The 27,553-nt window shown below is 55.9% G+C and overlaps 1 protein-coding gene across 2 annotated transcripts in view; it reads right to left on the bottom strand.

The window, feature by feature from the left end:
- The window catches only part of BIN1 (bridging integrator 1), a 54,588-nt gene extending 35,681 nt beyond the window's left edge, over positions 1-18,907 (bottom strand). For both annotated transcript variants that reach the window (XM_065881118.1, XM_065881119.1), the window contains exon 1: positions 18,712-18,907. In XM_065881118.1, coding sequence (XP_065737190.1) covers positions 18,712-18,795 — 84 coding nt within the window. In that variant the 5' untranslated portion in view covers positions 18,796-18,907. The remainder of the gene's footprint in view (positions 1-18,711) is intronic.
- Between the last annotated feature and the right edge of the window lie 8,646 nt (positions 18,908-27,553).

The raw sequence follows: 27,553 nt of genomic DNA, 5'->3' as shown, positions 1-27,553 counted from the left end.
CACGGAGGCCACAGAGCCAGGCAAGAAGCAGAGTGGAGGCCAGGAGACGGTGTGGAAGAAGAATCCGGAATGCAGAAGGGAGCTGGGGAGAAAACCAGAGAAAGGGAAAGCAACAGTCTCCCAGGGGGGCAAGCCAGGCTCCAGGCCCGGGAAGGGCCACCTCTGGGCCGGCGGGTCTCAGGAGAGGGCGTCCCAACTCCAGCTCCCTCTCCCCAGCCCGGCACACACGCAGGGCTGCCCCCAAGAGACAGCCCCCTTCCCTGGTTCCTCTGTGCCCCCATCTTTGCTCGGCACCTCCGTCTCCCCAGGCTGGCTGGAGGAGGTGACAGGAGAGGTTGCCACCCGCCTTCCTTTCAGGGGAAGTCTGTGAGCTCAGCTCACACCCGGGGCGGGGGGTACCCCTCACCATCGGATGTCATCTCTCAGCCATGCACCCGCCCAGCCAAGCTCCCCATGGACTGCATCTGCCCCTCCTTCGAAGCTCCACAAAGATCATAGTGCAAGGCATGACCCCAGGGAGCCCTGGCCAAGGACCCAGCTTGAGGGGGTCCCACCACCCCTGACACTGCCTTACAGGTGGGCTCATATCACGAGGACATCCCAAGGTGTGACTGTTGGTCCCATGTTACAGATGAAGAAACAGGCTCAGAGAGGTCACTCAGCTAATGAGTGGCAGAGCCAGGATCCCGAACCTGATGGATTTCAAAACCGAAACCCAACTTGTGATTCTTTTTTTTTTTTCTTTTGGCCGCACCACTGGGCTTGCAGGATCTTAGTTCCCCAACCAGTGATTGAACCCGGGTCCCCCAGAGCAGTGAAAGCTCGGAGTCCTAACCACTGGACCGCCAGGGAAATCCCACAACTTGTGATCCATGAACAGGGATACAGAGCCGCCTGGGGGTAACAGGAAGCGTGTCCGTTTACTACAAAAGATTCCTGCTCCACCCTGCAGCGTTCCAAAGATTTGACTGGTAAAGAAACCACTTTTGTGACATAAGCGGCACAGATTGTGTATTAGAATGCAAAGTTTGCAAACATTTTTGCAATGAAATACAAAACTGAAAAACATTTCCCGGTTCCCCTCCCAAGCCTCCCTGAAGCGCCAGGGCCTCACCCCACTTGGTGATCTATTTTTCTTCCCAAGTCCTCATGTTCTGGAAGTCGCTATCCCCTGACACCAGTCCACAGAGACTCATCATCCTTTCCTGTGGGCCCTGGTAAGAACGGCTGACCAACTAAAGAAGCCAATGGGCCTTTCTTGGGAAACTGTCACTCTAAAATTATCTCCTTCCTCTTTTAGTGATTCTTCCTTTCCTTTAGAAATACTGGCGAGAGTGAAAAGTGATGTTTGGTTTTCTTTTTTTACGTCCTTAACTGGTACACAAACACTTGGCCGCCATGTATGTCAGACCCACAACAGCGCCTTGAAATACGACAGTCTGGTCGAAACCAGTTTACTTACTCCCAGGTAAGGAGTTTCCAGGTGATTCCAGCCAAGAAACCCTGCCCTCCTCTGCTCTCTCCCCTCCCCTCCCTGGAAGCCTGAAATTCCAGCCTGTTCAGCAGATAAGCCAGTGGCCAGAAGCCAGAGCAGGGCCACCCTGACCCCAGAGGAAGCTAGGGTGGGCTGCGGTGGGTGCAGGAGGCTGGAACAGCCCAGAACAGAGCACCGGGGAGCAGAGGCAGCAGGGGCCAAAGTTGGGATGGGGAAGGGGTTGGGGGGTGCTGGGAGGGGTGGGGCTGGGCTGGGCCTGTGCAGGGCGGAGGCAGCCACAGATCAGACGCAGCCGCTAATCCAAAGGCGTCTGGAGAAGCTTACAAGCATTCGCTAAATCCCATGAGAGGGAGGTATTCAGATGAGGAAACTTGAGGCCTGGGACTTCCCTGGCGGTCCAGTGGTTAGGGCTCCACGCTTCCACTGCAGGGGCCCTGGGTTCCATCCTTAGTCGGGGAGCTAAGATCCCTCATGCCACGCGGTGTGGCCAAATAAAAAAAAAGGTATTATAGAGAACTATCAGGCAGTAAATTAATAAAAATATGTTGTAGAAAGAAAAAAACAAAAACTTGAGGCCTAATGCCCCTGGTCTCAGGGCTAAGTAAACAGGAGCTAGAATCTGAACCTGGCCATTGGTTCCCAAACAAAATGGCTCTAAAGGAGCCCCTTTCCTCTCAGGGAGGACCTGGGAGGGGTTCAGCCCACATGGGGTGCCCTGGAGCCCCAAGGGGGCACAGGAGGGGGCCCAGGCTTGGTCATGACTGGCTCCCCTCTCCTCAGGAACCACCCGCCAGTCTGAGCCCATTCCTGGATGTCCACAGAACCAGAACCAGAAGCAGGCCTCCATGTGGGTAGGAGGGCTTCTGGAAGGGCCGGTGCTCCAAGGGGGAGGCGTGTCCAGTGGCGATGGAAGTCTCTGAACAAACACACAGCAGGGCACAGAGAGGGCAGGGCTCAGGGACGTGACCTCTGTGACCTGATGAAGGAGCGAGACCACGCCAGGCAGAGGGCACAGCAAGTGCAAAGGCCCTGGGGTGGGAAGAGCAGGCCAGAGTGTGAAAGAGGGCAAGAGGGCAGGCGTAGGAGGAAGATGCCCTGCACACAGGTGCTGAGCCCTTCGCATGGAAGGAAGCACTATTATTATCCCCACTTTGCAGACATGGAAACTGAGGCACTGCCTTAAAAACTCCCCAGGGTCACACAGCCAGCCAGCGGGGTGGTTAGGATCCAAAGCCCGAGCCTGGCTCCAGAGGCTAGACCCTCCAACCACTGCACAAACTGCCTTGGCAGCCAGGGCCAGGCCACAGGGCTTTGAAACTCCAGCGGGGGGTAGGAGGCTCTGGAGAGCTGTGATCTGACCCACAGATCTGAGCCCAGGCGGCTGTGTGGGAACAGACTGCAGAGCAGGTTGGAGCAGGGAGCCCACTTGGGTGACTACAGTGACCCAGGTGAGAGGCAATGATGGTTTAGGGCCAAGACAGGAAATGGCGAGAAGTGCTCAAGGATGGGGGGACAGGGAGAAAACTGAGGGGGACGCCAGGTTTGAGCGACAAGAGGGAAGGAGCCTGAATCACCCGAGGTGGGGACCCCTGGGGGTCACAGTGAGCCTGAGGTCCCCAGAGGTGTCGGAAGGCAGGTAGGCGGGGCCCGGGGGCCAGGGCTCACCTTTCTGAGCCCTGAGCCCCATCAGCAAACCCAGCCAAGACCTCAAGGGTGTATAAGGATGAAGTGGGGCTGTGTAGCCAAGAGGGTCCAGCACAGAGCAGGGGCTGGCTTCCCCCTGTCCCTTTACCCCTATGTCGACCTGGGATTCCTCCCACCCAAGCCAGAAAGCTCTAGCAGCCGCTCCCACCTCGTTCCCTCACCTCCACCACCCCTCCGGCCCACACATCCCTTTCCTGTGCCTGGTGCCTGGCGCCCCAAGCACCTGCTCGCCATGACTCACTCGGGCTAACACACAGCATTGCACGGCAGCCAGCCCACCTCCCGTTCCTGGTCCCACCGCCCTCAGCAGCCTCCTCCCCCTGGCTCTGCAGGGGCCCTGCCAGCCCCACCACCATTACCCTGACCCCTGGTAAAAGGGTAAACTGGTAAAGGCCCCCTGGAGCCCAAACAGCGGCTCAGAGTACTGGCCTCTGACGACCCACAAGCAGCCCTGCTGGGCCTTGCTATCTGACATCCCAGCGCTGATCCCAGCATGCCGCCCACTCTACAGAGGGGTCAGGGAGGGCTCTCAGCCACAAGGTCACCCGCCGGCCACTTGCTTCCGTGCTGGGTGGGGCCAGCAGAGGACGCGCACAGCCCCGCCCTGCGCCCAGCCCTCCACACCACCTGTTCTGAGACATCAGCTCCACCCACCCCCAGCCACCGCCGGCCCACCTGTCCCCTCCATGCGAGTGTGGGTGCTATTCTCAGCCCCAGGCGCCACGATGCCGGCCATCAGCAGAGGGGTGGAATCTGCCCCTCCAGCCCAGCCACCTCCCACCAGCCCCTCATCAGCTGCTTGCTGGGCTCCCTGGGGGAACAGCCTGTGTGGAGAAGCAGCAAAGCACGAGCCCAGCCCCCAACTCAGCAGAGCACAGAGCCAGAGCCAGGCCAGGGGAGGTGAAGGTCTCACCTCCACCCACCTGCCTGGGGCCAAGCAAAGGTCTGACAGGGCAGGACCACGGCCACCTCCACGATATTCATTAGAAAACCACTTCCCTACTGACGCCAGGCCAAGCCGGCCCTTCACATCACCTCTTCCAGGCAGCCTTCCCTGACCCCCACCCCAGACTCCCACCCCAGGCACAAGGCTTCACTCATTCCTCTGAATGCCCTCGGCCCTTTGCCTATGTCTGTTTGGCCTCAATGTGCAACCAGGCTATTCATTCATTTTACCACTCGGAATCCTCCATGGCCTCCATGGCTGTGGACCTGGAACTATTAAAGAGTACCTAAAGGACATAAGACATGTGGTATTTTTTCAACATGTTAGGGCTTTTATTTTGGTTATTGTTGTTATTTTTGTCACTCAAAGAAGTTGATGCCCAGAGTCAGCTTTAAATAGCTCCACCCAGTCCTGCCAAGTGCAGATACATGCCCTGCCCACAACACAGCATGGGGGAGGGCCGGCTCCCTCCCCCCTCGCCCCACCTCTCCCCACCCCGGCCCTGTGGTCCCTCCCAGGCCCTCGGCTGCCCCGGAGCTGTCCTAAGGGCTCCCCTAACGCAGCCCTGGCCTGATTCCAAGTTGCCACTACCTGTGAGGACACCCCACTTTGCAGATGCAGAATCAAAGGCTGGGGACTCACTGGTACAGGGCCCCAGAGCAGAAGAGGGGGCCAGGGCCAGTGCCACTGCTTTCCACTAGAGCAGGGGCTGGGGGAAGGCTGCGAGGGGCCTGGGAGGGGCTGGAAGGGAGCATAGTCAGAGCAAGGGCGAAGACCAGGATGCGGGAAACAAGAGGGGCCCAGAGTGGGAGTCCGGTGGTGGCCCCGCCCCTGGCAGAGGCGCTGACTGTCAGCGGGCAAGAGGGGCTTTCCCAGGCTCCCTCCTGCTAACCCTGCACAACTGGTCTTGGGCTGCAGCGGGGTAGAGAGATACTGTGGGCAGGGAGGGGCCTGAGGGGGAGGCACTGGTCCTCCCAGCCCAGCAGATGCAGGAAATCAGCACACGGTGGACAGGAGCTGGGGCCTCCCCCTGCCAGCCCGGAGACCACAGGGGACAATGCAGGGGCCGCCAGAGGTCTGGGCAGGTCACCACCCAGGGTCCCACCTCTACCCTGAAAGGCGGGAGGTAAGGACCAAGTGAACGCAAAAGGCCCCTCCATCTCTGACTTCCCAGGCTTGGGACAGAGCATCAGCCCTGGAGTCTATCTTGCTAAGGAGGTCTTCAGGGTCTGACCCACGTCCCTCCCTGAGAAGAGCTGAGGCAGTGTGGACACGGAGGGGTAGCAGAGACTCCCCACACCCACCCACAAAAGAGGGCACTGGCCCCCAGAAATCACAGCCAGTGCCAGCTCACTGTCTGGGCCTGCTGCAGACGTTGCTCACAATCACCTGTCCCTTTCCTCCCCCAGGGCCCGCTTTCCAGGAGAAACACAGTTCAACAGTAAGGGAAAGCTGAGCTGGCAGTCAGAGTCACCCACTTCCTTTTTAAAAAAAAAACACAAAATCACAGCAATGTGCCAAAGGAGGAGAGCAGAAAAGAGCGGTGCAGGGCATGGCCTGGGGTGGACGCCCAGCCCCAGACCCCAGGAGGTCGGCTCCTGGCCAGTCCATGCTGCAGCTCTGGACACTTCTGGAGCATCTAAAAGCTGGAAGACACTCCTGCTGCTTACAGGGAGACGGAATAGGGGTTGGGGGAGGCCTAAAAGTGGTGGGAAGGGGTCCACGGTGTCACCTGGCCCCTGCCGGGCCCTCTCTGGGCAACACCTTCCCCTTCCTTCCTCCCACGAGGCCTCACCATCTGGATCCCAAGCTGAACCTGGATGGCTCCACCACTGCTGGGCCAAGGCTGGCCCGGACTTGAGCAGGATGGCCCAACTGGACACACACGGAGGGCATGGGCACAGCTGAACACCCCACGCCCACCAAGGCGCCTCAGTACCCCCACCCCACCCGAGAGCTGGAACCCCAACCTTCAGTGTCCTCGGCTGTGAAATGGAGACACCTCTTCCCCCGTTAAATTCTCACATGCGGGGAAACCGAGGCTCAGAGGGGACAGGTAACTTGCCCAAGGTCAAGCGCTTGGGAGGAGCAAGGCTGGGATTTGAACATGGGCCTTCCACCTGCCACGCTATGTAAGATGCTCCGAGAAGCCTTTTCCATCCCTCGCGCAAGGGAGCCTCACAGCCCAACGCAGCGTTAAGTGCCTACTGTGTGAGGGTGTCAGGATCACACATTCACAGCGGGACCAGCCTCCACCACTGAAGACTCGGGTCTAGCAGGGAGGACGGTCATCCCATTGTATGGAGGAGCAAATCGAAATAAGAAGGGTAGAGTAACTGGCCCAAGTCCCCAGTGGAGGGGAGGGGGCAGGAGCTCGGCTCTGGGCTGCAGGATGTGGGTGTGGCCTCTCCTGGTCTCTCGCCTCCACCCACAGCGCACACAGTAGGACAGTGTGACCCGACAGTGCACGGACTCAAAGCTGGGATGCAGGAATCAGGTTCTGTCCTGCTGCTGACCATGGGTTTCCCAGGGTGCTGACTCAGCTCTCCCAGGCGGCCCTGCAGCCCTGCACCCACGCTTCGGTGCAGCTTCCACAGTGCAGTACCAGGATGGCCCCCACCTGGTCCACCAGACCCAGGACAGCGCCGCCCCCGAGACCCACAGGAAGGGCCCAGGACCCCCCTTGGCTGTGGCCCCTGCCAAGCCCATGGTCCCCTCCACCAGGAGGCCTGGGTGGCAGGGACACACACACACACACACACACACACACACACACACACACACAACTTATAAACTAGCTCCTGGCTTAGTTCATATTTCAAACAACAATATTTTCATCCTGTCCCAGTTTCAGCAAATGCACCCAATTAATTGTGGATTCTATTTCTCCGTTTAGATCGACTCCACTTGTATTCCTGGCCATTAACTCCTCCTCAAGTCTCCCCTCCCCTCCCCCGCCGTGGGATTCCCCTCCCTCCCCAACTCTGTTTTCAATCTGCACCCAGGTTTCTCTCTACCTGAGGCTCCCCCTGGGAGTCAAGTCAGGACAGTTCCTTCCACATCCGACCCTGACCCTCTGGAGTCCCGTGATTCCTGCATGAAGCCAGGTTCCCCCACCTGCCTGGTGGAGTCATGGGGGATCCCAGGGGCCATGTGGAAAGTCCCAAGGTGGCTCTGCAGGGTCACCTTCTCCTCTAGCAGGCCAGCCCCCCTCCCCCATACACACCACACACACACACACACACACACACACACACACACACACACACACACACACACACACACCGCTCCCCAGGTGTTCGCCCCACAAAGGCAGCCCCCACCCACTGATTTTTTTTTTTTTTTTTTTTTTTTTTTGCGGTACGCGGGCCTCTCACTGCTGTGGCCTCTCCCGTCGCGGAGCACAGGCTCCGGACGCGCAGGCTCAGCGGCCACGGCTCACGGGCCCAGCCGCTCCGCGGCATGTGGGATCTTCCCGGACCGGGGCACGAACCCGTGTCCCCTGCATCGGCAGGCGGATTCTCAACCACTGCGCCACCAGGGAAGCCCCCCACCCACTGATTTTTAATGGAAAACATTTCAGCATTCACATTTGCACTACAATAATCTCTTCCAAGCATCCTCCAACCACCCTCTCCCAGCTCAGGGATGGCGGTGGCAGCTCCCAGGAAAGGCCAACCTGGGGCCAAGTCCAAGACTGGGAGGGAGGAAATCCCAGGGCTTCCCTGAGCTCCAGTGTTCTCATCTGCCAAGTGGAACCATAATCCAGTCCCGCCAACCTCATAGGTCACTGAGAGGAACAAATGAAAAACAGCGAGTGGGAGGGTTCTCAGTAAACCACAAAATGCCACGGAGATGCTAACCCTGACCTCCCCTCCAGAATCATCCAGACCCAGCTGGACCCAGCAGAACTCAGCTCCACCATTATCACTTACAGGAGTCCCGGAGTTCACCTTCCCTCACTGGGAGGGGCATCTCATGCTTCCCAGTTCCTAGGTGGGCAACTGAGGCTCGGTGGCCGAGCCAGGGTTCAACCCACATCTCTCAAGCCCCAGCTCTTTCTGCTGGGCATTGGGTTCCTCGAATGAACGAATGAATGAATGATGGGAGACCCCTCACCTATGTCCCCAGGCCCCTCCCCTCATTAGGCCCCTCAACCCAGCCCACCTGGAACTGTTTGCCCTCCCCCCACCCATTCAATCAAGCTCCGGCTCAGGGGGGCTCTGGCTTCCCTCCTGGGGGAGGCAACACCACCCCTCCCGATTTAGTGTTTTCAGCCTATGCAGGAAAGAAAGGAAGCAAAAATGCACTGCAGTTCAATTTCAAGAATCCAGTCATCAGAACACAAAAGCCAGAATGGTCCCTACCTGCGGGTTCCCAGGGGTTCCCCAAGATGCTCCCTGGAACAGAACCTGTGCGTCCTCCCCACCAGGCACTGACGGCATCACTTCCTCCACCACCACCAGGCACTGGGCACTGATCATGTTCCTTCCTGCTGGGCCCTCTCCACAAGCCCGTGGGCAGGAACTCCCATTCCCGTTTACAGAGGAGGAAATAGGGGTTCAGAGAGGGCGTGACTTGCCCAGGACCCCAGAGCAGGTGGGTGGTCACTGGGGTCATGCTCCCTTCTCTCTGTCCAGGTCTGTCTTTCTCCCGCACTCACCCCAACCTCCTTCCTCCCCTTCCCTTGTTCAATCTCTCTTTGACTCTTGCCCACCTGCCAGGGATCCGGGGCCCAGTTCAGCACCCTCATCCACTCCATCACCCACATCTGGCCCCGAGATAGTTACTGACAGGCTGGAGGACACGACTTGAGAGAGGTGATGCCGTCTCGGAGCAGAGAAGTAGGGGCGGCCACATGGGGCTGGGGTGGGAGCAGCAGAGAGACCCCTCGGGCCAGCTTTCCCTGGGCCAGGTCTGTCCTCAGTGCCCAGCGACGGGACCCGGCTCGCCAGGGCTCCAGCATGTTGGTCGCAGTCCTGGGGAGAGGCCGAGGTGACCAAAAGGTCCAAAGAAAGTAGCAGCAGCTGTCGGAAAAAGGGCTGGCAAGGCGCTCCCGTCACCCCAGCCGCCTTCCGGCCCCACGGCCCCTGCAGAGCTCCTCAAGCACAGGCCTGGGTGGAGCCCTGGACCCCTCACCAGCCAGCCACTGGCCCTGAGACTCATGCACACAATGTTACCTTACTGCCGTGCACTCCTCGCCCTGCAGTCTGCACTCCGAGCCAGCGTTCCCACCAGCTGGCATGACCCCTCGTCCTCTGAGGACCCTCCCCGGCTCTGATCCAAGACCTAGGGGATCCCCCACTTGGCCATCTGGTCTGGCCTCAAAGGGCAGAGCACACTGGGGTGCCTTGAACAGGGGTGAGCTGGCCCACTGACCCCTCCCAGCTGTCCAGCTCGACAGGCTTAGCAGTGTCATCCCCTCCGCAGTGTCACCTTGTGGCCTCAAAACAGAGAGAAGCAGGCTTGCACATACTGGGAGGAGGTACAGGACGTACAGCAGCCTTTCCAGGAAGGCTGTGACCCCAGCCCTGAAGGAGTGGACTCCAGGATGGCAGCCCTGCCCCAGACCCCCCCGTACCTTCCTGGGCACAGCTGGATTCTAACCTAACCCAGGTCACTCCCTCAAGAGGAGATGCCACTTCCTCCAAGCAGTCTTCCCTGACTGCTCAGGCCTGATGGGAGGCTCCTCAGGACCCCAGTGTCCTTCCCCTCACCTCCCCCGAGTGCTGTGATGGGCACTGGGTGTGGGGCTGGGAGCTCCTGGAGGGCAGGGGCCAGCTCTTCTCCTCCCAGTGCCTTCAGCCCTCAGACCTCAGCCCTCTGGCCCACGATGGGCAGGCCACGAAGGAGAGAATGACAAGGGGAAGAAGAGCTAATTCAGCGCCAGAAGTCCAGGCATCTAAAGCGAGGAGCCAGCTCTGACGTCCCTACAAAGGTGCCCTGGGGGCTCCAGGATGGGGGGGGGGGGCTTGCAGGGCCTCTGAGGGCCTGAGAGCCCCAGCTCCACTGGCAGTGACAACAGTGACAAGTCCCTCCCCCCAGCACTGCGGTGGCTGCTGCTGGCTGCCGCCCACTCACTCCCAGCCCCTGGGGCTCAGCCCCCGCCTTACTGCGGCCCTCGCACTGCAGAGGCAGAGATGTCTGCAAGCTCGCCCCCTGTCCACAGAGCAGGGACAGCAGCAGAGACCCAGCCGGTCACCCCAGGCACAGCATGGGGGGGACAGGGCACAAATGTCTACTCCCAGGGGCACCATGGACAGGTCTCAGCACCCAAGGCCGATGCCCACCCTCCACCAGCGCTGTGGCCCCAATCCCACCCCATCTGCCGTGGCACTGGGACCTGGGGTCAGGGACTGGGGCTGAAGGTGAGGTCCAGGAGGCAGAGGGAAGAGGCCCAGCCGAGAGCAAGCCCAAGTGGGTCTGAGGGCAGCAATGAGTCTCAGGTCTAGCAAATCACACAGACCCCCAGGTCAGGGATCCCCGGCACCCCGGTCACCTCAAAGCTTTCTCAGGTCAAAAGAGGACCCCTGCAGACGGCCCAGGCCAACCCTTCTTTGGCATTTGGCCCGAAGCCAAGGAGGGCTCTCCAGCAGGGCCCCAGCCCACTCCTGAGAACTCGAGTGTCTGGGCCCAAGCACTGCAGCCCCAGGCTCAGGGTAGCACCATCAGAGCCCTGAGACATTTTACAGCTGGAGAAGGTTCTAAGCAGCGTTGCCCAGGGGTCCCTCGGAATGGCCTGTGCCAGGGCCGGATGCGCCCCCTGCACCTGACCCCAAGACCTGGGCTCTGATGCCTCCTGTGCTCTCTGGGGGTCTGAAATCCAGCAGCCACACTGCCCTTCCCCCTCCCACCCTACACCCTGAACCCAGGGCCTCCCGGACCTCTGCCAGCCGTCAGCCTGCCTCTACCTGCCTGAAGAATCCAAGCATCCCGTCAACAAGGAAGCACTGAGCACCTACTGTGTGCAGAGCTGGGAGCACCACAGCTACTGCAGCAGGCAGGACCCACCCTTGTGGAGCAGATATTCTAGGGGGCTTGCCCCAGGCCACCACGGGCCTGCTTCAAGCCTGGACCCAGGAGAGCAGCCAACAACACCCCAGCTCCAGGCGGCCAGTCCACAGGGTGGGCAGCAAACTGCCCCAGGGCACTAGGCCCCAGACTTTTAGATTCCACACCAGGAAAATCTTCCCTGTGTGTGTGTGCGTGTGTGTGTGTGTGCACGCGTGTGTGTGTTTTTTTCAGCCAGTGTGTATGTGTGTGTGTATGTGCGTGCGTGTGTGTGTGTGTGTGTTTTGCAGGAAGGGGGGGTGCGGTCAGCATTATGACTATTTCCTCCCCCAAAACATTAAGAAACCACCAGAATTACCATCATTTCATAAAAGAAACACTGTTGCAACAATATGAACAAAAGTAGATACAATCTCAGGATAAAGGGTGTTCCTTTATATTGAGTAAAGCGGATGCAGCTTTCATATTTGGGAAAACACACACACATCACCTCATTTGTCCTCACTTGCAGGTATGAACTCCTGTCCCTAGACTTGCCTCAGGAAATCCCAGGCTGTCCCCTCACCCCAGGGCCCACCAAACACCCCCAAAACAGAAGGGCCACATCCCAAAGTATAAGCTTAGACCCCACGTGGGGACCCAGGGGCAGACAAGCAGCCCCAGATCTAATTTAATGGTGGGGAACATCTTGGGACGAAAATCTGTCAAATGACACCCCGCCGCCCCAGACAGGCCTTCCCTCCGCATCTTATTTGCGTGATCTGGGCCTTCCCCCTGGCCTGAGGGCCTACTCACCAAGGAAGAGGTAGCACCCCAGACAGTGGACCAGGACAGCCCATGGGCAAGTCACACCACTGCTCTGAGCCTCAGTTTCTTCATCTGCTGAATGGGTATCATAATGACCTCCCTGCTTGCAGTGTGGATGAGAATTTTCACCAAGCACCTGGTGCTCAGCAGGTGTGCAACAAACCAGGTTTGATTTTGTTTTGTTTTGTTTTGTTTTGTTTGTGGTACACGGGCCTCTCACTGTTGTGGCCTCTCCCATTGCAGAGCACAGGCTCCGGACGCGCAGGCCCAGCGGCCATGGCTCACGGGCCTAGCCGCTCCGCGGCATGTGGGATCTTCCCGGACCGGGACACGAACCCGCGTCCCCTGCATCGGCAGGCGGACCCTCAACCATTGCGCCACCAGGGAAGCCCCCAAACCAGATTATTCTTAAGTTAATATTTGACAAAGGCTTCCCTTGGGACAGGAAGAGCCTGCCTTTCTCTTCTCAATTCCCCAGCCCTGACCCCTGCCAGCCCTTAGCACTAAGCCAGCTTCGCTGCCCGGTCCAGAACCATGTGGCCTCTTTGGGAAGTGGCAGCCTCTTTGGGGAGGCCCCAGGAGCCCCAGATGCCAGCCAGGTCCCACGAGGCATGCCCCATCCCCGGCACAAGAACCACCAGCCCTGCCCTTCACTTGTGTCCATTTAATCCACACAGCATTCTCTGTGGCTCTCACCCCTGACTTCCGCTGAGGAAACTGAGGCTCAGGGAGGTCAATGTGACCTGCCCAAAGGTAGTAACGTGTGGGAAGGGATTCAAACCCAGCTCCCTAGAGTGTGGCTGCCACCACCCTGAGTTGCTGCTTCATGTGAAAATCTTTTAAGTGGTCCTCCCTGGGATGGGTCATCTTTGGTGTCTCCCTCCTCCTCTTTTACTGGCCCCTCCCACCTCCTATTACATCCTGGGTGAGAGCCCCCGCCCACAAAGAAGCCCTGGTCTGCACTGTCAGTGCCTTCAGCTCTGGTGTCCTTTTCTTTGCATTTTTAATCCCAAAAGGAGACTTGCCAAAAAAGGAGCTTTAGTGACTTCCCTGGTGGTCCAGTGGTTAAGACTCCATGCTTCCAATGCAGGGGGCACAGGTTCGATCCCTGGTCAGGGAGCTAAGATCCCGCATGCCACGCAAAAAAAAAAAAGGAGCTTTAGAAAACCACATAGCAGGGTGACATCAAACAGGAAGGCATCATCCCCCAGATGCCCTCTCACCTGGAGCCAGAAGCTTCTGCTCAGCCTCTCCCCAAACCAATCCCTTTCACCATGTGAGCACCCTGCCCTGGAATGCTCAGGAAAGGCTGGTCTGAGCCATCACATTCCACTGAGGAAAACGTGCCCTGCTCTTGTATCTACCTGCCACCAGACTTTTCGTTTCTTGAGTGTCTCCCCCAACGAGACGTCAGTTCCAGGCAGGCAGGGGCTTGGTTTTGCTCAGCCCTACAGAACCAAGATGGTGCCCAGCACACAGTGGGTTTTTCCAGTAAATGAAGAAGCAAACCCCGTGATCACTTTACAGATGGCCAGAGTGAAGCCCAGAGAGGGGGGAACACTTACCCAGGGCCACCGGGTTTACGTGCAAATGAGTCCAGTTCCCGCCCCAACCCCGGAACTGTGCGATTCCCTCCCCCACCACACGCCGCTCCCCTGCACACACACACACAGACACGGGGACACACACACACACACACACACACACACACACATCACCCTGGGCTGGGACAACATTACAAACCCCGATCCTTCAAGGGCTCAGCAGGGATTAGCTGTCTGCAGAGGCCTGTAACGGACACTCCAGGGAGAAGGGCTGGGACAAGGGCCTGGCAGGGAGGGAGGTCTCTGGGTCATCGTGCGGCCCTGCTCACTGAGCACTTGCTGTGTGACGGGCAACTGTCCGAGGCCCTACTCTCCACAACGGGCGTTTAAGGGGAACCAGCATTACCCCCACTTCACAAATGAAGCAACTGGGCTCAGGAGGGTCCTGCCATCTGCTCAAGGTCCCAGCTGGTCGGGGGAACCCAGGATCCCCACCTGCTGCCTGCCGAGCCCATGCCCGGGGTCTGTCTCTGACACGCCCCTGGGTAGGACCCAGGGATTCTAGAACCCCATGGCAAAAGCCCAGGCAAGGCCGGGCTAAGGCAGAAAGGGGGGGGACAGAAGCACAACTTGGTGAGGGGCGAGCTGGGCAGAGATCGCCTCATCCAGGCGCAAGGGCCTGGGCAATGCCAGAGAGCGAAGGTGAGGAGGGGACACGGCGAGGTCATCTGCGGAAGAAGGAGGGTGAAGAGTTGAGGCCTCAGCCTCTCTGAGTCCACAGGATCCACAGATCCCACCAGCATTCAAGACTTGATCACATCCAACCCAGATCGACGGCCCAGGTACCCCTCTCCGCTCCCGACACACCCCACCCCTTCCCTGGGTGACCAGCGGCTCACTCCCCCACTCCACAGGCACCCTGACCCACAGTTGTTCCCCCCCCCGCCCCCGGGGAACACCTTCCCCAGGCCCCAGATAGCCCAGTGAGCCGATCTGGGCAAAACAGCCTGCTTTGGGCCCTGCCACAAGCCAGCAGACTCGATGGAGTGGGGTGAGGCCCAGCCCACCCCGGCCCGCCGGGGCCCGGGAAGTCTGGAGGTCACGCTTGCAACCTCCCCACACCCACAGGCCTCAGCCAAACGTCCACTGAGCCCCCGGAAACACCCCACCCAGAGATGACGCCTAGCGCAGGAGCCTTCTCTCCAGTGCCGGCAAGATGAACCATCTACATAAATAACTCGGGTTTAGGGAGAAGCTGATCCGAGCCTGGAGAGGTGCAGAAACACTTGTGTAAGATCAGAGGAAAGAGACAGAGCGCAGGGAGGTACAGAGTGACAGAGGCAAAGCCAACATGGGAGGGGACGAGAGAGAGGACACTCAGGGGCGAGACAGACACCCCGATGGGGAGGACAGTGGAAAGTCGGGGCCGAGGAGAGCCACTGCTGACCAGGGCCCAGGGCCTCAGAGGCCGTCCAGCAGACCCGGCGGGCTCCCTGCCCCCTGCCTTCTGTGTGGCGTGGCTACTCTCAAGGCCACCGTGAGCATAAGAGCCGGTGGCAAAGGCCTGGCTCCTACTGAGGAGGCCTCCGTGGCTACGGCACGGGAGGCCTTGACCACCCAGATGAGCGTGGCCCCATCATGGCCATGTGTCAGGGTCCTATAGATAACTGCCACTGCACCTTCCCTCTAGGGAGCATCTGCTGTGACACGCCAGCGCTATTGCGTGCACGGACAGCCCCAGGCCCTGCCCCTCGGGGCCAGGCCTCCCCACTCCCAGCAGCGCCGGGCCAGTGGCGGGGTGACGGCGGCGGGGGGCAGACAGTGGGCAGAGCCTCCTCCCCTGCGCCCTCCGTGGGCCCGGCTCCACCAGCACAGGCCGGCCTCTCTCATGCATGCCCCGTGAGGACTACTGGGCAGTGGACCTCGGGCCAAGCAGGCCAAAGCATACCCCCACCTCACCTGTCCCTTCTCCCCAACCGTCCCATCACCCCTGGGACCCAGCCCACCAAGCCCTAATCTTCTCTGTCATCTGACCCAGGCTCCACCCCAACTTGGCTCTGCTCAGCCACCTACTGAGGCCCAAAAATGGACAGAGTCATTTATAGAGGATCCGACAAGCCAAACGCGACGGGAAGATGACCTCATGGTACCTGGGTCCGAAATCCAGGCACATGTTCTGCACCCGAGCACCCTGGGGGCATCTGGGGGCTGGGAGGTGAGCGGTGACAGTGCCATGCTTGGCTGGCAGACCCCGGGGAGCCCTCCGCTGTGGTCTCACACCCTCTCACACCCTCCTCCTCCAGAGGCCTCAAGACCTTACGACAGTAAGCTCCACGCCGGCCAGAGCCACATACACCCTGCTCCCCGCAGCACCCCGGGCTCAGCCCAGGCTCAGGCACACAGCACAGGTCCAGGCGCAGGCGGGATTCGCTGAACGAGGGAAGGCCAGGGAGCACACGTGGGACAAATCAGCTCACCCAGAGCCTGCGTCAGGGCTCCCAAGCCAAGCCCCCAAACGCCCTTGTTTTTTCGTAACAGTCACTCTGCACCTGCTGGGGCCAGGTGAATGCTGGGTGCCCACACGGATCTGCCCAAGCCCCAGGGAGCACCCAGACCGGTGGTGGATGCTGCCGGGTCAATGGGCAATGCCAGGGCCCAGCGGGGAGTCACTGAGCTGGGGGACAGGAGAGCTGGCTCCACGGGCACCAGCGGGCAAGCTGTCCCACGCCTCACCGTCCCCCTCTGAATCCTGGTGGACAACTGGACAGAGAAGACACGGGGGGAAATCGAGGGTGCAGAAAAGAAGAGGAGAGATGGGGGGGCCCTTCTTCCTATGCAGATACAACCTAGGCCCTCCACCCAAGCGCCTGCTTGTCTCTGCTCAGGAAATACCCTGCCGTGGCAACAGGACCACTGGAATTGCCCCTTTACTCATAGATTTGACCAAGGCGAGGTGGGGCTGGGTGCCTATGAGACGACTGCCATGTTACACATGGTCCTGAGGGCCACCTGAAGATGCCGAGGAGATAGCCAGGTCAGCGGCACCGAGGCGGCAACGCAGACTCTGAGCCTCCAGAGGGCAGAGGAGAGAGACTGGTGTGGGTCAAGTCATCGGGCTTCCTGGGAGGGGGCTGCAGCTGGGCTAACAGGGGAGGCTACTTTCCCAGACTCGGCCAGGATGCCCGTGGCACTGCTCTGGCTTCCGCTGGGGAAGATCTCCCAACCAGAGCCCACGGGGCAGAGAACAGCAAGAGCGCTAAGCAACTCCAGTCCCATGAGGCCCAGGCTCGGGCAGGGCCAGCCCTTGGCCAAGGCCAGCATCCACAGCTGACCAGCTGTCCACCAACTGCCCACAGCCACAGAACAGAGGCTAAGGAGGGAGGGGGGGCAGTTCAGTGGGGTCAATGATGACCTCTCGCCATGTACACGGAGGGGATACAGCCCATGCCTACTGCCCCTGAAATTACTGAAAGATGCTGCTGCAGAAACAAGGCAAGTAGGGCAACGGGGACACAGCAAAAGCAAAGGGGAGCCGGGGAAGACTAAGGCGTCACTGGATTGGGGGCAGGGAAACTGCCTCTGCCTTCCCTAGGCTTCCCATTCATCTTCCTCAGCCCCTCGGGGGCAGGAAGCAGGCTTAGACCCAGAGCTGCCTGCTCCAGGCACCTAAATGGATTACCCAGCCGTGGGAGGGGAGCAAGGGCAGAGGCATCTGCCCCTCCCCTCCCCCCAACCTGGGCGACTGAAGCCTTCCCAGCCCCCAGCCAGCTATCTGTGGTACTCTAATCCCTCGTCCCGCCCTGGGGAGGGGAGGAGGACAGCTGGGACAGGCCAGATCTGGAGTCTGGCTGAGGGCCCTTCCCTCTACGCCACCCACCCACCTCCTTAGCCCGGGACCGCAAAGATGAGCTGCAGGACTCGGAGGGAAGCGCGGGGGAAGCTCCAGAGGCCGCCGCCGCTCTCACCCCGACCCCCACCCCCACTGTCACGTGGCTGCATCCTTAGGGAGCCCGCAGGTCTCGGCTGCAAAAGTCATTGTTTATAAACAGCCACAAGCCTGGCGGGGGAAGGCCAGCCGGTCTCCGGGATCGGGCGGCAGAGGGGACAGACCCGGCCAGGGGAGCACTGGGGGGCCACCCTGGCAGCAGCACTGATTCTGTAATCTCAGATTTCAGAGTTGGAGTCGGCAGGGGAAGTGGCGTCAGCAGCTGGCGTGATCCAATTCAATAAACCAGAGGCGGCTAGGGATGGCAAGCCGGGCGGGCGCGGACCCCTGCAGCCCAATCCCGCGTTTCCTGCACAGTCCGAGGGCCACGGGAAGCCCCGGCTGCAAACAGTGGCTCTCCGCGCCGAGGGGTCGGGTTTCCTGCGGGGCCTTCCACACCCCCCGGCGGCTTGCCGCCCCTCCTCCGGGCCGGCTCCCCACCCCGGCCGTGGGCTCCCAAAGCCAGAGCCGCCACCCTCTCTCCCCGCGGCCGGAAACACGAAGCCCCTGCTCCGGCGAGGGCACCTCTCGAGGGGTGCGCAGCTCTCTGCTCCCCGGGAGCCGGGCCGGAGCTTCCAGGCCGCAGGCACCTCTCGGGAAGGGAAACCTGACCCCTCCCTCGGCCCACGGGGACAGAAGGTGGAGCGGCGGGTGGAGAGGAGGGAACGGCGAGCGCAGGAAGCGCTCAGAGGCCTGGAGTCGGCGCGCAAGCACCCGCGAGCGGAGGGGCAGCCTCGGGATTCCCGGAACTAAGCGACCCTGGGGACAAGGGGCAGACCCCCCTCGCCCCAGCGCCGGCCCCGCCCGCAGGGCTCAAGTGGTCCCGGAGGGCTAGGGGCGCCACCTCGCCTCCCAGCCTCTGGGCCTCGGCCTCCAGGGCGGGGTGAGCCTGGACCTCGCGCCCGGAGAAGAGCGGGGACCGCCGCTCCTCTGCAGAGGTGCCGCGAAGATACAAAGCGGCGGCGGTGGGGGGGGGGGGGGCGGTGAAGGGACAGCTACGCCCTCTCCTGCACCCCGCCGGGGGTGAGAGGAGACGGAGGACGCGGACGGCAAAGGGCACCCAGAGCGCCGGGGGGCGCAGCCTGTGGACCCCCGAAAGCCCTCGGCAGCGCTCGTCTGGAGGTGACAGCGCCCGGCCCGGGGTCAGGACCAGCCCCCGGCGCGGGGGTGGGGGACAGGTGTCCGGACGGCGCGGCTGCAGGGTCTCGGGCTCGCTCACCTTCTCCTGCGCGCGAGTGAGCTTCTTCTGCACGTTGCTGGCGATCTTCCCGGCCGTCACCCCCTTGCTGCCCATCTCAGCCATTGCGGCTCAGGCTTGCCCGGTGGCTGGCGCCGATCTACCCAGCCCCCAGCCCCGGCCCCCGGCCGCGCGTCCGGCCCGGGCTCCCGCTCCACGCCGCGCACTAGACCGCCGAGCCGACTGGCGGAGGCGGAGCGTGCGCCCGGCAAGCGAGCTAGCGAGCGACACAGGGACCGTGGGAGGGACGGACTGGCGGAGGGAGGGGGAGGGAGGGGGAGGGAGGAGGGGCCGGGCCTCAGGCGGCGGTCAGCGCCCCCCGCCCGCCCCCTCCGGACAAGACACGGCCTTTTAAAGGGCCACCCGGGCGCCGGAACCGCTCGGCCAGCGAGGAGGGAGCGGCGCCCACCTTCGCCGCGGCTGAGGTGGCGAGCGGGACTCCCGGGACCCTCCGATGACACCGCCCCGGGGCTGGGACGAATACGACAGGCCTAGGTCCGGCGCCGCCGCAGCCCCGGAAAGGAGGCCAGATGGAGGAGAAGGGTGCTTTCAAAAATCAAAGATAAAGTGTGTGGCGATCGGGGAGCCCGGGCTGGAGCGCGCAGCCCAACCGGATACGCCTCTCTTTCCCGGGGCTCACCTCTGGCCCCCCTACTCGACGCTCGGCCTCCTCCTGGCCTCTAGGTTCACCCTTCTCGACCTGGGCTCTCAGGGCGCCACCTGTGAACTGCTCCCCTTGCCTAGTCCCTTGCCAAACAGGCGCTCGGTTTTCTAATTTGCGGATAATTATTATAATAACAGCAGCCTAACAGTACTGAGCCTTCCTGTGTGCCTGGAACTCTGCTAAGTGCCTCATCGACAGGCATTATCTCGGTCCGTGTCCAGGACAGCCCGATGAAGTAGGTGCTAGTGTTTCTCCCATTTTGCAAACGAGGCACAGAGAGGCCTGGAGTCAGGCCTCTGACTCCACATCCCAGGCGCTCCAACCACTATACACTGAGTGGTCTCCTATGCCCTGCTGGAAGAAAAATGAGTAATTGTCATTATTCAAAGAGAAGATAAGGTTATTGCTAACCTACCGATGACAACTTTGCCAACAGACCGATGACACTTGTTCAAAATTAATAAATATGCATTGGGTTTACTGATCCCACCCACACCCCTCCCCAAAATCATGTCAGGGGTTGGAAGGATGCCACAGCACTTTGCCGTCCTGGAAGTCAGGGTGCGTCCCAGGAACTGTGGGCTGAGTTGAATGCTGAGAGGAGTCCTGGAGGCCCTGTTGAAGAGGACTGGACATGTCCAGCACCCAGGCAGGAGCCAGGGCAGGGGCCCCCTGGAGGCTTCTGGGAGGGGCAGGAAAGGCTCTTGCAGACCATACACCAAGCCTGCCATACTCATGGAGAAACCGAGGCCCAGGAAAAAAAGGTTTGGCTTGTGCTCCCCGGGAAGGCTCCTCTGCAACCTCTCTGGCTACTGCTCTGGTATTTCCCCAAGAGTGCTCAGGACCTCTGTCCTCCGGGCCTATTATTATTCCTTTCTGCAGAAAGACAGACTGAGGCTCTGCAGCTGCTGAAGGTCAAAGAGATAAGCAGAGATTCAGACCCAGGCCCTCCAGCACTAAGGCCCTCAGCTGATACACAGAACTGCATACCAGGAAAAGCACCAAGCACTGCATAAGGGGAAGGCATTTTGTCAAAATTATTATGATAATAAACTCATGCCCGATTCCTGAGTTACAAGAACAAAACCTAAACAGTGCAGTTTCTAAGGCAGCTTTCTCCTAAAAGCTCATCAAGCTTTCACCTCATGGTCCCTCTCCTCCTAATTTTATGTTTGGCATTCTTCTAACCATTCTCTAAGAGCGATTTCTTCCAGTCCTCCTCTGAGGAAAGGAGGAAATGAGCAGAAGTCAAATCATATTACAGTCAGCCTCCAGGGAACAGTGGGAGATTCTGCTTCACTGGACTTTGGTGTTTCAAAATACCACTTGACAGAAAAATTGGAGGCAACTTAAATGGTTATCAGCAGGATAGGGTTAGCTAGACAGCACAATGACCAGAGAGACCATTAGAGGATCGTTTTAAACAATTACAGAGATTGTGTAGCAACATGAAAATAATGCTTAAGTATAATTATGAGTGAAAAGGAGATGATAGGAAATCGTGCGTGCCCTCTCCTTGCAACAACATAAAAGTAAGTGCTCATGATAAAAGACTCGAAAGAACCATGCACAAGGAAATAGATGTGATACAATCAAGGCATGATGGCTGTTTTTTTCCCCTTAATTTCCTAAATATTCTGTAATATGCTATGTTGTCTTCATAACTAAAAAATACGCACAGCTCTTATCTTTAAAAAAGATAATTCTTTATCCGATCTCTAGATTGGAAAGACTTTTTAAAGCACAAAACCATCGGAGGAAGTATTGACTTAAAAAAACGCTTGTTTGAGGGTACGCAAAAATTCAATTTTTTTAAACCTCAAAAAATACCGTCAACACACAGGATAAAAGTTTGGAAGGAAATGCTCAAAAAATGTTAGTATAGGCCAAAGGGTAGGAATGTAGGCAATTTTTACTTTCTTCTTTATGGTTTTCTCTAGTGTCTTACTTTTTACCAAGATAGTCCATTGTTTTCACCATCAGGAAAAAAATTATTTCCGTTTTGAAAAGAAAGTTGACATGAAAAATTGAAGTGTAATAAGAAACTAAAGAAATATCTTTGAAAATAAAACAGAACTCACAATTCATAAGAAAAACATTAAGATTTCTACAAATAAATGGGCAAATGGACAGTTCACAAAATTGGAAATTCAAATGATCAATACATAGGTATTAAAAGTTCAGTCTTGGGCTTCCCTGGTGGCGCAGTGGTTAAGAATCTGCCTCCCAGTACAGGGGACATGGGTTCGAGCCCTGATCCGGGAAGATCCCACATGCCACGGAGCAACTCAACCTGTGTACCACAACTACTGAGCCTGTGCTCTAGGGCCCACGATCCACAACTACTGAGCCCACGTGCCACAGCTACTGAGCCTGCGCTCTAGACTCCGCGAGCCACAGCTACCGAAGCCCGGGCACCTAGAGCCCATACTCTGCAACAAGAGAAGCCACCGCAATGAGAAGCCCACGCACTGCAACGAAGAGTAGCGCCCGCTCGCCGCAACTAGAGAAAGCCCGTGTGCAGCAACGAAGACCCAACACAGCCAAAAAAAATAAATAATTTTTTTTAAAAGTTCAGTCTTACCAGAAGAAGAAGAAAGAAAAAACTGTCCATTAAATCAATGAGATACCGTTCCTGCCCTCACTTTCATCAAATCAGCCAATCGTTTTTTAAGTTATGTTACTTAAAACCAGAGAGACAGATACTCTCACATACTGCTTCTGAGAGTATAACAGATACAGAATTTCTGGAAAGCAATCTGGCAGTATATATTAAGAATCATCAAAATACCCATATTCTTTAACCCTAGAATCCCAAGTATAGGAAATATAAAATTTTAGCAAAGCTTTCATCACAAAGATATGCATCCCATTATAATAGTACAAAGTTGACAATACGTTGGCTATTATTATATTGTTCTTGTTGCTCTTCATGTTCACTCTCTCTTTCAGTCTCCAGACGTTTCTGAGCACCTACTAAGTACCAGTCTGGGCTCAGCTCTGCCAGTGGTGCAAGCAATGAAGCCCCTCCCTAGAAAGTTCACTGTCTCAGGGGCTTGATGGGGTCTGGGGGTGGTGAAAGGCTCTTTGAGGGGGTGATGTTAACAACCTGAAGTGGGCATTGACAGGAGAACAGGGAGGGGAGGCTGGTGCCCAGCAGAGCCCTCAAATATCGAGGCAGGAATGAACGAGCAGACAAGCAAATATCTGACGGATTATTGGTATACCTTTCCTTCTGTCCTTTTAGCGCAGGCCTCCCAGCCCCTGCATCCCTCCAGCTCTCCAAAGCCCAACCCCAGGCCTCTGCACAAAGGCCTATTACCAGCTGTGATTAAACTACAGTATGGCCAAACATGAAATGTTTACCAAAACAATAACACTTCTACTTTTTCGTGATGGGGAAATGCTATAATGTGTTGTTAATAGAATAATACAGTATATTAAATTCTACAACAGTACAGTCCCAACCGATATTCAAATGTGGTTGGTACACACCATGCACAAAAATAAACTCAAAATGGCTTAAAGGCTTAAACATAAGACATGACAGCATAAAACTGCTAGAAGAGAGCATAGGCAAAACATTCTCTGACATAAATTGTACCAACGTTTTCTTAGGTCAGTCTCCCAAGGCAATAGAAATAAAAATGAAAATAAACAGATTGGACCTAATCAAACTTACAAGTTTTGCACAGCAAAGGAAACCATTAAAAAAAAAAACTAAACTAAAAGACAGCTTATGGAATGGGAGAAAATAGTTGCAAAGGATACGACAGATAAAGGCTTAATCTTCAAAATATACGAACAGCTCATACAACTCAACAACAAAAAAACAAACAACCCAATTGAAAAATGGGTAGAAGACCTTAATAGAAATTTCTCCAAAGAAGACATACAGATGGCCAGTAAGCACATGAAAAGATGCTCAACATCACTAATTATTAGAGAAATGCAAATCAAAACTGCACTGAGGTACCACCTCACACCAGTCAGAATGGCCATCATTAAAAAGTCTACGGACACCAAGTGTTGGAAAGGGTGTGGAGAAAAGGGAACCCTCCTACACTATTGGTGGGAATGTAAGTCTATACAGCCACTATGGAGAACAGTATGGAGGTTCCTCAGAAGACTAAAACTAGAATTACCATATGAGCCAGCAATCCCACTCCTGGGAATATACCCAGACAAAACTATAATTCAAAAAGATACATTCACCCCTATGTTCATAGAAGCACTATTCACAATAGCCAAAACATGGAAACAGCCTAAATGTCCATCGACAGATGAATGGATAAAGAAGATGTGGTACATATATACAATGGTATACTCCTCAACCATAAAAAGGAACGAAATAATGCCATTTGCAGCAACAAGGATGGGCCTAGAGATTATCACACTAAGTGAAGTAAGTCAGAAAGAGAAAGACAAATGCCATATGATATCACTTAATATGTGGAATCTAAAATATGACAAAAATGAACTTATCTACAAAACAGAAACAGGCTCACAGACATAGAGAACAGACTTGTGGTTGCCAGGGGGAGAGGGGGAGGGATGAACTGGGAGTTTGGAGTTGGTAGATGCAAACTATTATACAGAGAATGGATAAACAATAAGGTCCTACTGTAGAGCACAGGGAACTCTATTCAGCATCCTGTTATAAACCATACTGGAAAAGAATATAAAAAACTGTATGTGGATAACTGAGTCACTTTGCTGTACTGCAGAGATGGGCACGACATTGTAACTCAACCACACTTAATTAAAATTTTTGTTTTAATTTTAAAAAAACAAATGTGGTTGCTATCTCTGGGTGGAGCAGTTCGGCATGGGTTTGGTCTTTTTTTCCCTTCCTCCTTTTTTATTTTGCAAATTTTTTTGTATACTATTTTCGTCATCAGAAAGAAATGCTATTAAAAACACAAATTGAAATGAGGAAACTGTTCCCTGGGACACTGGTTGGGAAACCACACTGTGAAAGAGTGTGTGCCGTACCTGCTGGTCTGCATGTCTGAACAGTGAGGTCTGGGGAAATGATTTTTTAAGCCATGAAGGACTCAGGTGGGCAAAGGGAAGTCCTCCTGTCCCTTGGAGATAAAAGAGCACTGCGTGATGTTTTCCCTCTATCCTTCAAGAATTGAGTAAGACGCTCTGAGATGGCACTATGACTCAGCATCACCAGCATCATTCTGTCTTACAAAGCAAGATTTTTGCTTTATACTCTTTTGACAGTCAGAGTAATCCTGTGTTCAGTAGCAGTAGAACTTTGTGCCATTCTCTTACAGGTGGAGACTTGAAGAAGACAGGTTTACCCGAAGGCTGCTAGGTCCTGTGCTGGGATCACCTAGCACCTGGCCATCTCCAGAATGGGGAACAGACCATCTTCATACCTTCCTCCTGGGACAGCAGGCTTCATCTTTTAGAGAGGCAGGGAGGATGCAGAGGAATCTACAGGCAGAACCAAAAGGGGACATGTCTTTCCAGAAGCATTAGTTCAGGCAGCATATGTGTGATATGGTGTCCAAGAAGGGCCCCTGGCTCAAATTATCCTCACTCCCTCCAAGTGTAAAATGTCACCATGACATTGTAGGAGGGCCAGTCAGACCTAGAGTCAGAAGTCAGATCCTCAGTTTACCACTTGCCCATCCTTGGGTATGTCATTTAAACTGTTCAAGCGTCATCTGCAATATGCGAGTATATTACACTCTTTAGATTGTTGTGGAAATAAAGAACAATATATATAAAGCTCCTGGAATATTAGAAGTGGCTCTGTACAGTGAGTAGCAGATGCTATAAATTTGCTCTGCCCAGCTAATTGTCCTTTTTTGATGCTGCCTTGTCCCTTGCACCATGATGCATACATACCCCAGGTGAGCCATTCACCCAGGCCATAACCATTGGCTCAGGGATGAGCACATGACCCCAGTAGAGCCAATAAGAGTCTTCCCTGGCCTTGTAGGAACATACGCCTGTAGGACACAGAAGTTCCTCTTTCTGCCGGGGTTGCTAATACACGAGATGTAAGTGTGGAGCCTCCAGAAGTCAGCTTGGTCACCGTGTGAAAGATCCTGCCTAGCAAATGAAGTCAACAAGGGTTGAGAGTTGGAGAGACGGAGACAGAGAGGGAAACAGAGGCAGAGAGACAGACATAATGATATTGTTTGAGAACATGGTTTCAGTCATGCTTGAATCCTGCCCACTCCCCACCTCCCACTATCCAACTAAACCAACCAATACATTTGTTTTCTTGCTAAAGCCAATGTGAGGTCACCTGCAGTTGTCATGACTGATATATCGTTATCAAAATAATGTCCTTCTGAGAGACAACCCTGGTGAATCCCTAACGCAAGTATCCTCAAGTTAGAGTTTCTCTTGAGTGCCTCTATCTGGCCCATCTGAATTAAGGTGAAATGTCCAAACTTGGATAGTTTTCAGGGAAAGTGGGAAAAAACAATGACACTGGGATATTAGACCTAAACCAGGACTGTCCTGGGCAAATTGGGACGTCCGAGTACCTAGTTAAGGAGTAGGCGTTCAGAATACAGGTGGAAAGAGGCTAAGGACATGCCATTCACAGCCTGGGCTCAAGCTGGTCCTCAGTGCTGATACCCATCTGTTCTCCCGGGCATGTCCACTATCCTGGAGGGGACCTTTGCAGAGATAGGAAGACAGCCCTCCAGGGGACCTTCTGAAAGGGGATCTGTCTCCAGGCTCCACCTACTTGCTTCCAAACCTAATGACCCAGATGGTCAGCTCCAGTTTTCATCCATTTTAACCAGGACATGCAGGAGGGGCTGGGGAACAGGCCAGTCACCGGGCCACCAACCAGCCCCAGGATATTTCCAAGGCTTCCAGCAAAAACCAGTAACTCCCTTTGGCCACCGGCAAATGAAATCTCCAAGAGCAAAGAAATGTTTAAGATAATAGACTTCCCTGTGTCCCTCCCCCATGTCTTTAAACATTTGTTGACCTGTGTGTGGTCTATGGTGTGGCTGAAAGGTAATAGACCAAAAACATGACAACAGCAGCATAGGCTTCAGAGCCAAGAGGCCCCAGCTCTGTGATTCTTAGTGGTGTGAAACTGGGCCAGTCACTACCTTGCTCCTTTTAATTGAAGCAAGAATATCACCAGGCAAGGCTTTTGCTGAGGATTAGAGGTAACCTAGCAGTCCCTGCCCAGGGCTTAGTGGCCTCAGCAAATGGTTACTATCATGACATCCTGTCCTGAGAGTCAGGATCAGTGTCTCTGGTTTGTGGCCCTCTTTGTTAGTGAGACAGAGTAGGCTGACCTTTGCCAGCTTTAGAGATGGGTCAACAGAGGTACAGAAAAGCAAATAGCCCTTTGCCCAGCAATCCTTCAAACAATCATGGCTGAGTTCCTTTAGAAGTAAGATGCCAGCCTTTGGAAATGCTCACTGGAAATTTATTATAATTGTCTTTGTATTATCTAGGGGAAAAAATGGTTTACTAAACAAAGTGTCATGACAAGATTGCACATGTATGTTTTCAAGCATTTCTAAAGTTTCATTTATCTATGAACAAACTAGCAAGCTCTGGGAAGGAATACTAAGAGGACTGGCCAGTTCCTTGAAACTGGACTTCATTTACAGTGTATGAGGAACCCTTTAGGAAAGCATTTTCAGAGTGTATAACAAAAGCCTTACAAACCCTTTCACCCTAAGATGCATCTGAGACTATCCTTGAAACAGTTAGAAGTACAATGACATTCCTTACAAGAAAAATAGTGAAAAGTTGGAAACAGCCTAAATGTCCAAGCATGGGTTGGTTAAATGAGTTAATTTCTAAATTTTGGTATGTTTTAATATTAAGCTACCATTAAAAATTGATAGGGCTTCCCTGGTGGCGCAGTGGTTGAGAGTCCGCCTGCCAATGCAGGGGACGCGGGTTCGTGCCCCGGTCCGGGAAGATCCCACGTGCCGCGGAGCGGCTGGGCCCGTGAGCCATGGCTGCTGGGCCTGCGTGTCCGGAGCCTGTGCTCCGCAACGGGAGAGGCCACAATAGTGAGAGGCCCGCGTACTCCAAAAAAAAAAAAAAAAAAAAAATTGATAAATAGAACTTCTTTGAAATTTAAAAACTCTGCTCTTCTAAAGACACCATTACACTGTATGAAAATGAAGAAGTAATCCCCCCAGATAAAAA

Source organism: Phocoena phocoena, chromosome 7 (assembly GCF_963924675.1).
Source record: "Phocoena phocoena chromosome 7, mPhoPho1.1, whole genome shotgun sequence".
Taxonomy (NCBI): Eukaryota; Metazoa; Chordata; class Mammalia; order Artiodactyla; family Phocoenidae; genus Phocoena; species Phocoena phocoena.
Note: the sequence above shows the minus strand (reverse complement) of the source record. Positions and strands in the feature narration are given on the sequence as shown.